The 13,483-nt window shown below is 53.7% G+C and overlaps 6 protein-coding genes across 6 annotated transcripts; 5 read left to right on the forward strand and 1 right to left on the reverse strand.

Moving 5' to 3' along the window:
* Window positions 1–290: 290 nt before the first annotated feature.
* On the forward strand, window positions 291–789 carry J4E85_011374 (uncharacterized protein; the record flags this gene model as incomplete). Its single annotated transcript, XM_051475577.1, has 2 exons — window positions 291–435; window positions 482–789. 2 exons carry the CDS (start codon window positions 291–293, stop codon window positions 787–789), a joined length of 453 nt encoding a protein of 150 aa, XP_051320592.1.
* A 1,696-nt stretch (window positions 790–2,485) lies between these two features.
* Window positions 2,486–4,641, forward strand: J4E85_011375 (uncharacterized protein; the record flags this gene model as incomplete). The annotated part of the gene is made up of 2 exons (XM_051475578.1): window positions 2,486–4,072; window positions 4,408–4,641. 2 exons carry the CDS (start codon window positions 2,486–2,488, stop codon window positions 4,639–4,641), a joined length of 1,821 nt encoding a protein of 606 aa, XP_051320593.1.
* A 1,173-nt stretch (window positions 4,642–5,814) lies between these two features.
* J4E85_011376 (uncharacterized protein) lies at window positions 5,815–7,940 on the forward strand (the record flags this gene model as incomplete). The annotated part of the gene is made up of 4 exons (XM_051475579.1): window positions 5,815–6,139; window positions 6,188–6,407; window positions 6,456–6,643; window positions 6,691–7,940. The coding sequence occupies 4 exons, from the start codon at window positions 5,815–5,817 to the stop codon at window positions 7,938–7,940; spliced, it is 1,983 nt and encodes a 660-aa protein (XP_051320594.1).
* Window positions 7,941–9,109: 1,169 nt separating this feature from the next.
* J4E85_011377 (uncharacterized protein) lies at window positions 9,110–10,169 on the reverse strand (the record flags this gene model as incomplete). The annotated part of the gene is made up of 2 exons (XM_051475580.1): window positions 9,110–10,071; window positions 10,124–10,169. The coding sequence occupies 2 exons, from the start codon at window positions 10,167–10,169 to the stop codon at window positions 9,110–9,112; spliced, it is 1,008 nt and encodes a 335-aa protein (XP_051320595.1).
* Window positions 10,170–10,393: 224 nt separating this feature from the next.
* Window positions 10,394–11,436, forward strand: RPS0 (structural constituent of ribosome; the record flags this gene model as incomplete). Its single annotated transcript, XM_051475581.1, has 3 exons — window positions 10,394–10,619; window positions 10,707–10,921; window positions 10,975–11,436. The coding sequence occupies 3 exons, from the start codon at window positions 10,394–10,396 to the stop codon at window positions 11,434–11,436; spliced, it is 903 nt and encodes a 300-aa protein (XP_051320596.1).
* Window positions 11,437–12,164: 728 nt separating this feature from the next.
* J4E85_011379 (uncharacterized protein) lies at window positions 12,165–13,149 on the forward strand (the record flags this gene model as incomplete). Its single annotated transcript, XM_051475582.1, has 2 exons — window positions 12,165–12,368; window positions 12,418–13,149. The coding sequence occupies 2 exons, from the start codon at window positions 12,165–12,167 to the stop codon at window positions 13,147–13,149; spliced, it is 936 nt and encodes a 311-aa protein (XP_051320597.1).
* Window positions 13,150–13,483: the final 334 nt, after the last annotated feature.

Consider the following 13,483-nt stretch of genomic DNA (forward strand, 5'->3'; position numbering starts at 1 on the left):
AGAGGACCTCTGGATTGGTCTATACATACTGGCATTGGGATATGTCGTCCCGTACACGGCTTCGCGAACTGTTTAGTATGGAGGTCACGCGTGATTGATGCTCGTATGAGGACTTTGGGTTAGTCGTTGGGCTGTTGGAGGGAGTTTGACGATGGCCGGGGGCGGTATAAAACGGAGGAGTGAATTCAATGAGTTGCACTATCACTTTGCTGTGGAGGCATCTCTTGCTTGGTCTCATCGTTTATCGGATTCGCTCGCTCACCACGCTCGCTTTGAACACGCCGTACATCATGCGCCTCATCATCCCCAGCCTCCTGGCCCTGATAGCCTCAGTCAGGGCTGCCGGCATCGCTGTCGTATTGAACAACTCCCCAGACCCCATCTATGTTTGGTCTGTCGGTGGCACAGTCGGTCCCCGCCACGATATCAAAGCTGGTAGGATACACGCGAGCTTTGACTTCGTATCCGCTGACAGCCACAGGCGGTATCTACTGGGAGGAGATGCATCATGACGAAAGGTCCGGAGGCATTGCGATCAAGATGACGAAAGAGGCGGACGGTCTAAACTCCGGTGCTCCTCAGCAGGTGTGGGCATACAACCTGGATGGCGGAACGGTGTGGTACGATCTCAGCACTGTCTTCGGGGCGCCATTCGCGGGTAGCCGATTAGATGTTACTGGAGATAATGGGGGTAGCATTGTGTGGCCGAATGGGATTCATCCAGGAGGCAACCAACTCACCAAGGCTCCGAGCGAGGGAAACATATTCTTTTCCATCAATCCTGCTTGAGCAATGGAGGATGGCTTAGAGATATTGAAGAGTAGAGCACCTCAGATGGATCGGAGCAGACTGCAGTGTGTCGGTATCTAGACCGGGTGGATGCATCCATTATACCGATTTGTGAAAGATCTTGATGACGAGTGCGCCAGAATAATTTGAGATGATTTTTCTTCACTGCTCTTTCTGGTGATGATTGAACCCGTCCGACGGGCACTCTTCGGTGTCTCACGACTAGCAGCTGTACGTCGGAAGATCATTGCTCAAGTCGACGTGCAAACTGACAGCGCACGTGTGAATCGGCAGTGGTCGCAAAAATTGTGGGCGAACCGTCAAAATGGGAGACGTGGGGTCGGCCGTGCTTTCCAGGGCTGGTCGCGAAGAGGCAGTCGCAGATTGCCGCCTTCAGAGAGCTCCTTCCTCTGCCCAGCGATCGAATCGCCGCGTCTAGAAAGAGTCACCGACATTGGACTCCATCCAGGTGCGTCTGAAGGATCTCTGGATGGCGACCGACAGCTGTCTGTGCAACGCCACATTCTGTTGTGCTTCCGCTGCGCCCGGGCTCCCCAAACTACAGCCCGCCTCAGGCGTCCGGTCGCGAGTCATTGCGCCGTTTTCGCACACCATCAGACGCCATTCCACCAGTACAGTAATCATTCATGCCACCAAGCCGAGGTGTGGCCGTCTATACAATTATTCCATGGCCACGCCGCAATCTGCTTTCATCTATCAAGGGCGTCATCTCATCTTATGTCGAGTTGGCATCTTGTGTAGCCTCGGTTCTGACATCCCGACCGGGTGTATCCTATCTCCAATCGCTGCCAGTCGCCTGCATGGTGCTACTGTATGATAGCGACTGCGGGCGGTATCGCGCCATGAGCATCGGGTGATGCAAAATTGAGCCGCATCTAGGTGCTGATCCGCCGCTGTCAGCACCAGCAGCTTTTCTGTGATTGCGACAGCCTTCAAGGGGAGCCTGCCCAATCTTCGATCTCGCGAAATGACCAGAAACATCGCGAGATACGACTAAAGAGGCAACACCAAGCTAGACGGAAAACTAGAGCCTGGGAACAGACTGCATTCACACCTTTAGCCGCCCTTGGGGAGGGTTGGCGTGCACAATAGCTGCCACCGCCCACTGCTAAACGCGATGCGCCCCGCTCCAGGAACGGCCCTCCGCAAAACTTATTGGTATGCTAGTTTAGCATCCGTCTCCCTGCGTCTGTAATTCGCTTGCTGCACCATGTCTTATCAACCCTCCGCCTGGAAACACCCTGGTCACGTTGCACATGGCGGCCGCTTTCGGGGCCACGCAGACCTTTCCAGGCAAAAGGCCCTACCTCGCCCTATGCCAACGACGCTCAAGCATGCGCCTTCTATTGCCCTTCTTCTGGTGATTGGCCTCTAAGCGGCGACCCGACGCCATGTATTCGTCGCCATGCCGCTTGCCACAACCAGAGGCGTTCCGAGAGGCGGATCAAATTGTGTACCACAATCAACAGCCGATGTTTCTGGCCCCGCTGACGCCTGACAACAGCATTGTCTTACTCCATACTTACTGAAGCCTGACAGCCACTCTCTCCGTCATCCGATTTTCTTCTTCCTGGAGATGATCACCAGCTCACCACTCGGCGCACGACTCGTGTCTTGTACTAACACGCGGGGCTCGCAGACATAAGAGCTCCACCACAACCCATCAATCGGCACAATGAGTGCGAGGACATTGACAAACGTCGTCAACGACCAAACGGTCGCCTTGAACGCCCTGATCTATGGATACGCTGGGCACAGCCTCGTCACCCCGCAGCACGCTCTCCAGCAAATATGGTGGACCGAGGAGCGAATCAACGAAAAGGTCAACCATGACTTCGTCACTTCAAGGCTACAACCGAAAGAGAGAGAACGTCTCACACAACCTGTCGGCTTCGGCGATCTGAGCGACGACACCTACATCGAATGGATTCTGGAGAAAGCAAGACGACTTTTTCTGATATTGGTCGAGATTGGTGAAGCGGATAGGATCTTCGCTGTCGTTGACAGATCGTGGGACGACGATGATTTACCTCTGGAAATGGACGACATCGAGCAGCTTTCACTTTCCAATCGGCGCGATAACCACGCCGATGCTCGCTTCTACCACACACAATTCACATTCCTTCTAAGAGAATTGCGGGAAGGCATACATATCGATTATGCGCCCAACGAGGAGATTCCAGTCGAGAACGTAATGTCTCTGCCAGTGGCAGTGAGCTTACAGGCCTGGCAACGTATGCACCTACCGAAGAAGGCAAGGGAGATCTACGTTCGCAGGCGATTTCCGCTGGGCAACCCAGAAACACCGGATGCGTTCGAAGAGGACTTCAAGATGGATGTCGAAAGCGCAAGGATGGTCGAGCATGAGCATCTTGCGCCGATCTGGGCCTCGTATACCTCCAAAGGTGTTGGTTACATCGTCACCAACTTTGTGGGGCAGCATACTCTTCGCACTTTCATCGATCACCGCAACCCGACTCAGTACCAGAAGCTGTTGAAGCCTGACCGGAGATGGCTGGTACTTAATTGGCTGCACTGTCTGGCAGACGCCATTGCAACGCTGCATCAAAATGGATTCTGCCACTCCGCCATTCGACCGTCAAACATCCTCATTGACGAGCAGAATGCGATAGCATTTAGCGACATCGGTAGCCTTGAGACGTTTCAAAAAGACAAGAAGCCCGACGCAATGGACGCCTACGTATACAGTGCGCCAGAAACACACATGAGCACAGGACCTTTCGACCCCAATGACCCTGCGCCTTCACCCACTATCCCAAATGGTCGTCATGCTTCGATGATTAGCAAGAGTTCGTCTGGGTCATCTGGCAGTAATAACTCACAACGGCAGAAGCTCACCAAAGCACCTACAACAGACTTCTCCGGTTTCAACTTTGGATTCAAGAAGTCGAAAGCGAAGCCTACACCGAAGAAACGGTCGCGGGTACACGAGACTGAGAAGGCAGATGTGTTCTCGCTTGGTTGTGTCTTCCTGGAGATCATCACATTCATGCTGAAGAAGAAGCCTCACGACTTCGTAAAGCACCGCACATCGAAGCAAAGGACCAATACTGGCGGCAAGAACTCTCGAACGGATTCATCGTATCATGTCAATCTTGACAAGGTAGAGACTTGGATGAACACACTCGAAAAGGCTTCATTTGAGCACGACGATGACGCGTTTCGTGCGGTTCCTCCCATATTACAGGTCATCCGAAGTATGTTGAGCAAAGCACCTATGCTTCGTCCTGCGGCGCGCGATGTTCGCGACAAGATCTTCGATATTCTCTTTGAAAATACCTCCATACCCGACATCCATTGCGGCGCTCACAAACATGATATTGGAGTAGCGGCATCGTCGTATTCCGGCTCGGATAGGGCGTCGCTAATGACAATGTCAACAATGACTTCAACGAGTTCGAGTACCTCTGACGCGGATACCATACGCTCAAGCACGACGCGTGTAAGCTCGATACTGAACTCGTATTCCGACCGAACGACCTTGTTCGGTATCGAAGAAGATGATAGCGCTTCGATAAAGACGCTAGAACCCATAGCCACACAAGCCCAAATTGGCAGAGCATATGAATCACCGAGGGAAGCCCCAATACCACCAAGCTCTCCCACTTCACCAACATCACCACGGTCCCCAATGTCGCCAATGTTCCCAAGCTCTTCAAGCCCTTCAAGACCGACGTCATCAGCCACGAAGGGGAAGTCTTGGAGCAAGCCATTCATGCTGATGCCATGAGATTCTGCAGGATCGAGACCCATAATGTTAGACTCGAGCAGGCATCGCGTTCAACCTCTTCTCGCATCTTCATCATCTGAGCATACTCAGACATCCGCGAGGTTGCTATAGATTGCGGGGTTGTATGCAGTGCAGTCTTGGGTGGCACGTGGCGGTACCAGCCTTACGGCACGGGGTGACATCGCAAGAGAAATAGGAAGGTGGTGAACGACCTGAGCGCTGCTATCATGCGAATGGCGGGCATGCATACGGCTAGAGAATGCCGATGTTACAGGCATGTGGTGAGCAACAGCACATGTGAAGTGCCCCACACCTGCGCAGACATACGCGTGCCTTGTACGATCCGGACAGCTCAGCGAGTTTACTGTTCAAGTTTCCTACAACGTAGTACGAATATACCTAATACCTTCCAACGAACATTTGCGGAATTTTAGTTCCTGAGTGTATCTCTGAGCCGCATACGAGATCGTCGCAGCTTTACGCTTATCTCATCGACCGCATTTGCTGAGGCGGGGTGTCCCCGCATCCTACATCTGCATGACTCTGTCAGACTATCGCCAACAACTTCATGTCCATTGCGCAGATATAGTATTGACGGCGTCCCTTTCTAGTCGGCCCAAATGCATCCCAACGTTCTTGCTGTCAAATCTCATAACGTGCTGTTGTCTGCAATGTCTACATGCCACCTTCGGGTCATTGTTCGCTGGTCCGAACTCAGAATCCGGCCCCATTTGATCCGTATGGTGCGGGGAATCTACCGGCCCTGTAGCCAAGACGCTGATCGCAGCTGATCAGACTCGTTCTACTACGTCAATGCATCTGACACTCTGCAGGTAGGTAAGCGTCAGGCATGCATCCACGGCGTTGACGTACAACCACCTCTTCGACGTTCACCGTCAGCCTCGTCGTTTCCAAGGCGCCAGGCTTATGCAGTAACCGAATGCTCTGCAAACGCATACTGAACGCCATGCATCAGATCAGCCGGCCCGGCCACGCGACTACTCTGGCCTGTTAGAACATGCGCCGAGCTACCTCAGTAGTAGCATGATCGTCGACGGTGTGCAGCCACCAGGATCATCCCGCCGCTATTCCCAGAACTAAGAATACCAATATGCAGCTGCAAAGCCGTCACAGGTACCATTGAACCATGTTGTCATGAACCCACCCAAGGCTTAAAAGCCGCCGTCGTCCTCCGCATCTCAACGGTTTCTTACCGCATCTTGGATGCGCACCTGCCAACCGATATCTTCATCATGCAGCTCAGCTTTGGGCTTGTTACAGGGTTGTTGACGTGGTCAGCTGTTGCTGCCACTGTCAATACGGTTCATCCGCGTCAAAGTAATCGGACAGACTACAAGGTTGGATATACACCACTCAAGACGGAATGGACAGACACAGTGGGGACCAATCCTTGGCCAGAGTATCCACGACCACGCCTCCAGCGAACAGACTGGAAAAACCTTAATGGTGTGTGGGGATACAGGAACACTACAAATGGTTCGGACGCATCACCACCTTTCGGACAAACACTGGAAAACCCGGTCCTAGTTCCCTTCTGCCTTGAGAGTGCTCTCTCGGGTAAGTCAACCTAGACTTCCGACTAGACAGTTTACTGATGCAGCCAAGGTGTGACAGGAAAGGGCCGCATGTGGAGTTGGTACCAAACATCATTCGCAGTACCATCATCATGGCCTAGCGGCAACAACGTCATCTTGAACTTTGGCGCTGTTGACTACGAGGCCACAATCTTTGTGAACGGCAAGAATGCTGGCTTCCACAGAGGTGGATACTTTGAGTTCAGTGTAGACGTGACGCAATACCTGAGCTCGAATGGGACAAATGAACTGTGAGTATCGTAAACCGAGGATTGGAGACAAAGCTAAGGTCATCACAGGCTGGTATACACCTTCGACCCGACGGATGTGGATATGGTCCAAATACCGATCGGAAAGCAAACGTTGAACCGAGAGGGCATGATCTGGTACACACCATGCAGTGGTATCTGGCAGACCGTGTGGCTTGAGTCAACACCGAAAGAGCATGTTTCGAAGCTGGACTTAACAGCGGATATGGATGGGACTGGTGAATATGAACCGTGCTCCTTAATGGCCATCGCTAACATATCCAAGTGACCGTAACTGTTCACAGCAGCACCAACCTAACAAACATCCCATATGAGATCACAGTCCATGAACTGGGCTCAACCGATGCCAAGGCGACAGCTAAGGGTACTAGCGGATCCGCATTTACCTTCAATGTCCCGTCACCAGAGCTATGGACTCCCGATAATCCCACCCTGTACAACATAACCATCAAAATGGCCAGCGACACCATTCAGAGCTACACCGGATTCAGAACTGTTTCCCGTGGCACCATCAACGGGATACAGCGCCCACTCCTGAACGGAAAGTTCGTTTTCCCCTTCGGTACGCTCGATCAAGGGTACTGGCCAGACGGAATCTACACACCTCCAAGCGTCGAAGCTATGGTTTATGACCTCAAGGTGCTGAAGAATGTTGGCTACAACATGGTACGCAAGCACATCAAAGTGGAACCAGCCTTGTTCTACAAAGCTTGCGATGAGATGGGCATGTTAGTCATTCAAGACATGCCTTCTCTACGACCAGACCTACCGGACGGCTGCGGCAGTAAGAGATTAGCAGGCCAGGATGCGCAAGACGAGTTTGACCGACAGCTGGCTTTGATGGTAGAGCAGCTCAAATCATACCCCAGTATCTTTGCTTGGACAATCTACAACGAGGAATGGGGTCAAAGTACGAGCGGACCTCCGTGGCCCGAGTTTGGATTGACGGAGATGGTCAGAAAGATCGATCCCACTCGCCTAGTCAATTCCGTCAGTGGTTGGACGGACCATACAGCCGGCGACTTCGACGACAACCACCACTACTCCACACCCCAATGCGGCACGCCATTCTGGTCCCGCCAAGGCAACAACTACGACTCCGCCTACGACAGTTCGCGCATCGGTCTGCAAGGCGAATTCGGCGGCATCGGCACCCAACTCCCCGAAGACAACTACGCACACGCCTGGTTCAAAGACCTAGAGAAGCAGACCGCATACGAACTTACCAACGGAACGAACTGGTGGAACTATCGCTGCCACGATTTGCTCAACCAATTGCGCGAGCAGATTGATCTTTTTGCTTGCTCGGGTGGGGTCTGGACGCAGACTACGGATGTGGAGGGGGAGGTTAATGGGATGATGACTTATGATAGGAAGGTTGTGAGGATGAATGAGACTATGTGGAAGGAGGATATTCAGGCGCTTTATGATGCGGCGGAGAAACGGGCGAATAATGCGACGATGGTGATCAGGGATGTTAGTAGAGGGGGGTTGCAGTACGATATATCGCCTTGAGTCACGAGAAGGACGCGTGGGAGATACAGGTTCTCGTCTTTATATTCGGCCATTATCATCCATGCACCAACCCTACCCACTCCCCATATAGCATGCCCAATGTGACAACATCCCACCACCTCCCGTCATACCACACGCTCTCCCTCTCCCTCCCTTCGACCACAAACCCCAACCGCTCATACAGCCTGAGGGCGCCGGCGTTATAGCTGAACGCCCTCACTTTGACTCGGTGAAGGGCTGCCCGCCTAAACGCATAATCAAGCGCCCACCTAATAGCCTCAGTCCCATACCCCTTCCCCTGATACATTGGCAAGATATCAAGCCCAATCTCCGTATTGCGGTGATGTTGTTTATGCGGCGGCAACAAATCTAAATGGATCTCGCCTACAGCCGTTCCATATTCTTCATCCACGATCTCCCCCTGCTTCCTCCTTGTCGCGAACGCCTTTTCACGGTCTTCGTCACATAGAGCAGTCGTTTCTGGGGCGTGGGGTAGCCAGATGATGGCGCCCAAAAGGCAGTCGTTTTGGACGCCTTTCATGAATTTTTCGGAGTCGGCAGGGCCGGGTAGTTTGATGTTGTCGAAATTGCTGTTTGCGTAGCCGGTGTGGTCGGCGCTGAAGGCGTGGAAGACATTTATGTCGCAGGCGCGGATTGCGCGGTAGTGGAGGCGTTGGCTGGACCAGGGGTTTGGCTGGGGTGGAGGGTTTGGGGATGGGGATGACATTATTGTAGTTGTTTGGAGCAGTGGAAACCTGTCGGAATTACAGGGAAGGATGTGGTTTTACGAGAGTGTTATGCCTGCGGGGATGTATTCGTTGGTAATGTTGCTGCCTTATGGTAGGATCGTCTTATAGATTGATGTGTCCTTTCGTGGACGCCTGAGACTTGCGCCCTTCACGTGATTGCGCCCTTCATAGTCGCAAGAGCTGGGGGAGGTGATGCGAGATTAGACTTTACTGAGATGGGAAGGTGGGAAGGCGATACGGAGGGCACGGGTATGGATTGATCCACCTCGTTTAGCAGTATACTTACAAGGGTGCTGTGACAACCCATAATATACATGTGCGTAAATACTCATAATAAGCAGATGCATTTATCTACAATCCGTCGATGCAAACGTGAAGAGTGTGAGATGGAAGGGCGATGAAAAAACTATTCATTTGCTCTCACAACGATATCTCGCCTCTCCAGGTACCTTCAGTCAGCCCAAGAGTCTCGATACAATGCTGCCACCTCGGACCACCTCGCTCTTTCCGTCTCAGGTATTGTAGCAACTTCTGCCTCCTGTGCACCAGCAATTGCAGATTCCGCTTGTTGTGCTTGTCGCCCTTTCCTCGGGCTTGTAAGAAGTCGGCCAGGGTCTTGATCTTTGCTGTCAAGATGGCAATCTGGACCTCGGACGACCCAGTATCAGGCCCGACGCGCTTTGCAGTCGCTGCAACGTTTGTTTCTGGGCGCACGGTGCGGACTTCTTCGGCACCTGACCGGCTCAACGATGGCGCCTTGGGTGGGAATATCCTATCGGTGTTGTGGCGCCCAAATGTCTCTACACAGCGTGTGATGTTCACGCGCATGCGGTCTTTGCTCGATCCGTTTTCGAGAGCGGTGATGCGGGCGATGGCCTCAGCGGCTCGAGCATGGTCCTTCTTGCTTTGCTCCTCGATCTCGTCAGCCGACAATTGGATTGCCTGCGTCTTGCCGAATATAGAGTTGGACCATTTAGTTGTCGGGGCCGTGGTCTCCTCTGGAATTATACCCAGCGGAACAGCCAAGTCTTTGCTCCTGTCCAATTGTTGCCTGACAGTCTCTGGCTCGAAGGCATAGTTGAGGTGTTTCCGGTCTTTGGGTATCTTCTTGCCCTCTTCGTACGTAATTGGCTTTCCAGTGTCGAACGACTCTACGAATGGTGTTGCAACACCGCGGACTGGGTCTCCGAGACTCGCTACACGGCCTTGTTCGAGCTCAGCGCGGCGCGTGAGATTGGCAGCCTTCTTCCTGTTCCGCTGAGCGACGATATAGGGATCGTTTGCGAGGCGCTTCTTCTGTCGCTCGGCTGACTCGGCGTAGAGGTGCGATGTGGAGGCGAAAGTTCGGATGGGGAGGGTGAGTTGATTGGTGGTCGGGAAAGCTGGGGAGAGGTCAGTATGAATGGCGGGTGATCGATGAAAGCCTGTACATACACGTCGGCGCCCGCAGGCACGACAGGGCAGGTATTCGCGGCGGCATTGCTGGCTGCACTCTCGCTGCCACCACCCTCGAATCTTTTGCGGATCCATGGCCGGCGACTGGTTTTGCCGATGCCGGCGCGTCATTGCGCCAGTCCGGTTGCGGCTAGGCGCTCCCACCACGATGCGAATATCGCGAACACGAAAGTTCGTCGACTCAGTCTCTCGCACGCAACCCGACAACTCCTGTATACCGACCAGCTCGTACAGCGCCAAACCGTCAAAATGGCTCCTTCCAACCTCCCCGCCATCTTCAACCCCACCCAGCAGGACATTGAGATGCTCCTCGCTGCTCAGTGCCACCTCGGTTCCAAGAACCTCCAGGTGCACATGGAGCCTTACCTGTGGAAGACCAGGCCCGACGGTGTCAACGTCCTGAACATTGGCAAGACCTGGGAGAAGATTGTCCTCGCCGCGCGCATCATTGTCGCCATTGACAACCCGGCCGACAGTACGTTCACTCGCGCAATTCGAGATGCATAATCTTGAAAGATGCGAATATTGGCACATGCGACTTTGGCTGACACTGAGTGAATAGTCTGTGTCATCTCTGCCCGTCCCTACGGACAGCGTGCCGTCCTGAAGTTCGCTTCCCACACCGGTGCTACTGCCATCGCCGGTCGCTTCACCCCCGGTAACTTCACCAACTACATCACCCGTTCGTTCCGTGAGCCCCGCCTGGTCATCGTCACCGACCCCCGCACCGACGCGCAGGCCATCAAGGAGGCTTCCTACGTCAACATCCCCGTCATTGTAAGCAACTCGTGTAGAATCAGGAAGAGGATTGGGAAACTGACCTAGAACAGGCCCTCTGTGACGGAGACTCCCCCACCGAGTACGTCGATGTCGCTATCCCCACCAACAACAAGGGACGCCACGCCATTGGTCTCATCTGGTGGATGCTTGCCCGTGAGGTCCTCCGCCTCCGCGGTACCCTCGCCAACCGCGAGACTGAGTGGGACGTCATGACTGACTTGTACTTCTACCGCGACCCCGAGGCTGAGGAGAACAAGGACAGCGCTGGTGTCGAGGAGGCCAAGGTCCCCGGTGCCGACGAGGTCGGTGCTGGCCCCGTCGCTGATGGCTTCACCAGCGAGTGGGAGGTCTCCGGCGCATCTGCCGGTGCTTTCACCGCCCAGGCTGCCGCTGCCCCCGGCACCAGCTGGGACGCTGACACTGCCGACTGGGCTGCGTCTGGTGATGCTCAGACTGGCAACGAGGGCTGGGGTGCCGAGACCGCTGCCCCCGCTACCACTACTCAGTGGTAGATGTCTTGACCCGTTTCGTCGATGCTTCTCTTACATACCCTGTCTTTGACAACCTGGCATGTGCCGGCGGCGTAGGAGTAAAAAGGAAAAGGAAATATGAGACCATTTGACAACGACTCAAAGATACAATCATGCTATGTCTGGAAGGGGACGTGTTGAGGGATATGATCAATGCTACGCGCTTATGAGGGAAAGATATCCATACAATGTATGGGGGAAAGCCCTGTGCTGGCGATCGGGTTGTACTTAACTGGCGCCCAGTCCTTCAATGCGAACCTTGCTCCATGACCATTCTGACTACAACTTCCCAACCTTACCATGCTTTGACGTGAGAGTGAAAGCAATGCCGGACCCACCTTTCTCTACATTGCGCCCTCAGGACATCGATGCTCACGCGGAGTGCATGTGTAAGAGATGGGTCGACGACCTTACGACTGCATGTCGAGCCAACATGTTTGTAAACACGAACAGCACCGTCGCGCAAATAAGAAGTACGGCATGCGCGGTCTGTACGCAAAGACAAGTATAGGAGGAAACAAGCTTCAGGCTTCTAGAATGAGCATTACCCACGCTCCCACGCTGATGATCCCTGCGCTAGCGTTGCCGTAGCCCGAGGCTTGTACGCGTCGCCCGGCATCGTCGGCCATCTCCCGCCTCCTTGTGCGAACATCACTTCTTTGAGCTGTGTCGTGACTTCCTCTTCCTTTTTGTCTTCGGTTAACGTCACCATGCGTCCTTTTGCTTTTCTCGGTCTCTCGGCGCTGGCTACCGCAGCTATCACTCGTCCGACAATATCGGACCACAGCAAAGTCATTGAAGAGGAGGCTGGCCGAGAATACACGGTGAAGCTGGAATGCGTGGGATGCCCGCTGCGTGCTTGGACGAGTCCTCATAAGGCAGAATGGCTGCATCCGGCACCAAAGAACTCTCTAGTAAGTGCACTCTACAGCGCTCAGAATGAATACGACTGACCGTGATCAGTTGCTCAAGTTCGTCTTGACCGAATTCAACGATGCGTTACTTCTCAACGACCAGCGCATATTCCCTCTCGATCCCATGCCTCTCAACATAAACGCGAAGCAGGTCATCACCGAGGTGGAGCAGGAAGAGACGGATGCGGATTCCGAAGACGGCACAAATCCCAACAGACACCGGAGGATACTGTTTCCCCTACAATATGAGCATACAATCTTCCGCGCCGACGAACCAGAACTCTGGTGGCTCCAGTTCAATGCGACTGGCTTGCCATGGGGAGAGACCGCTGAACCAATCAAGTTGGGTCAGAGGATTGTTCAGATCTTGGTGCGCAAGGAACACGATGAGAATTTGGAAGGTGGATATATACTCTCCATCGAAGAAGTACTAGTCGTCTCCGCAAAGGGCAAGATGCCACCGCCGAGGATGAAGTGTGGCAAGCTGGCCATGGTGCGAACAACGTTTGATCCACGTGAGTGGGACGAGTACGGTAGATTTGGCACGTTGTCGAGGGCCTGGAACGCTTTTGTTGGCAGAATACAGGTTGGAAAGGATGCCCTACTTCTCCCGCTCCTTGCACTGCTTGCGGCTAGCCTCGTCATGGCACGTCGCCTGTTTCTGCAGAGACAGCAGGAAAAGCCTGGCACAGACTCTGAGGCCGAGACTGCTCTGTTGGGCCGAGATGCGCCTCCGCCATACGCAGACATACCTGTGATCAAGATTGAAGAGTATGATTAGTTCAAACAAGTCTGGAGGCTGGAGCGCAATCAAAGCAAGCGGGTCGGAGTCTTGCCCGTATCTCCGCGTTGCATTCGCCCTTTGTGCGCAAGCGGCATCTTGGCTCTATGTACCACCTCAATCTCGGGTTTCCGCTATCTTGCTTGTCTCTGCGCTCTTTTCATGCTTTTTGTTACACCGACATTCTTGCTCCTGCACCCCTCGGGCGCGCCCGGGTGAGAAGCGAGAGCGTTTCACAAGCTCGGTAGGTTTAGCCGACACATTCACCTGTTCAACTCTACCAGGCACCACTGACTTGATCGTTGCTTTACTATACGCCTCCCTCATATCGTCA

Source organism: Alternaria conjuncta (assembly GCF_024043145.1).
Source record: "Alternaria conjuncta strain BMP 0040 chromosome Unknown scaffold_34, whole genome shotgun sequence".
NCBI classification, from domain to species: domain Eukaryota; kingdom Fungi; phylum Ascomycota; class Dothideomycetes; order Pleosporales; family Pleosporaceae; genus Alternaria; species Alternaria conjuncta.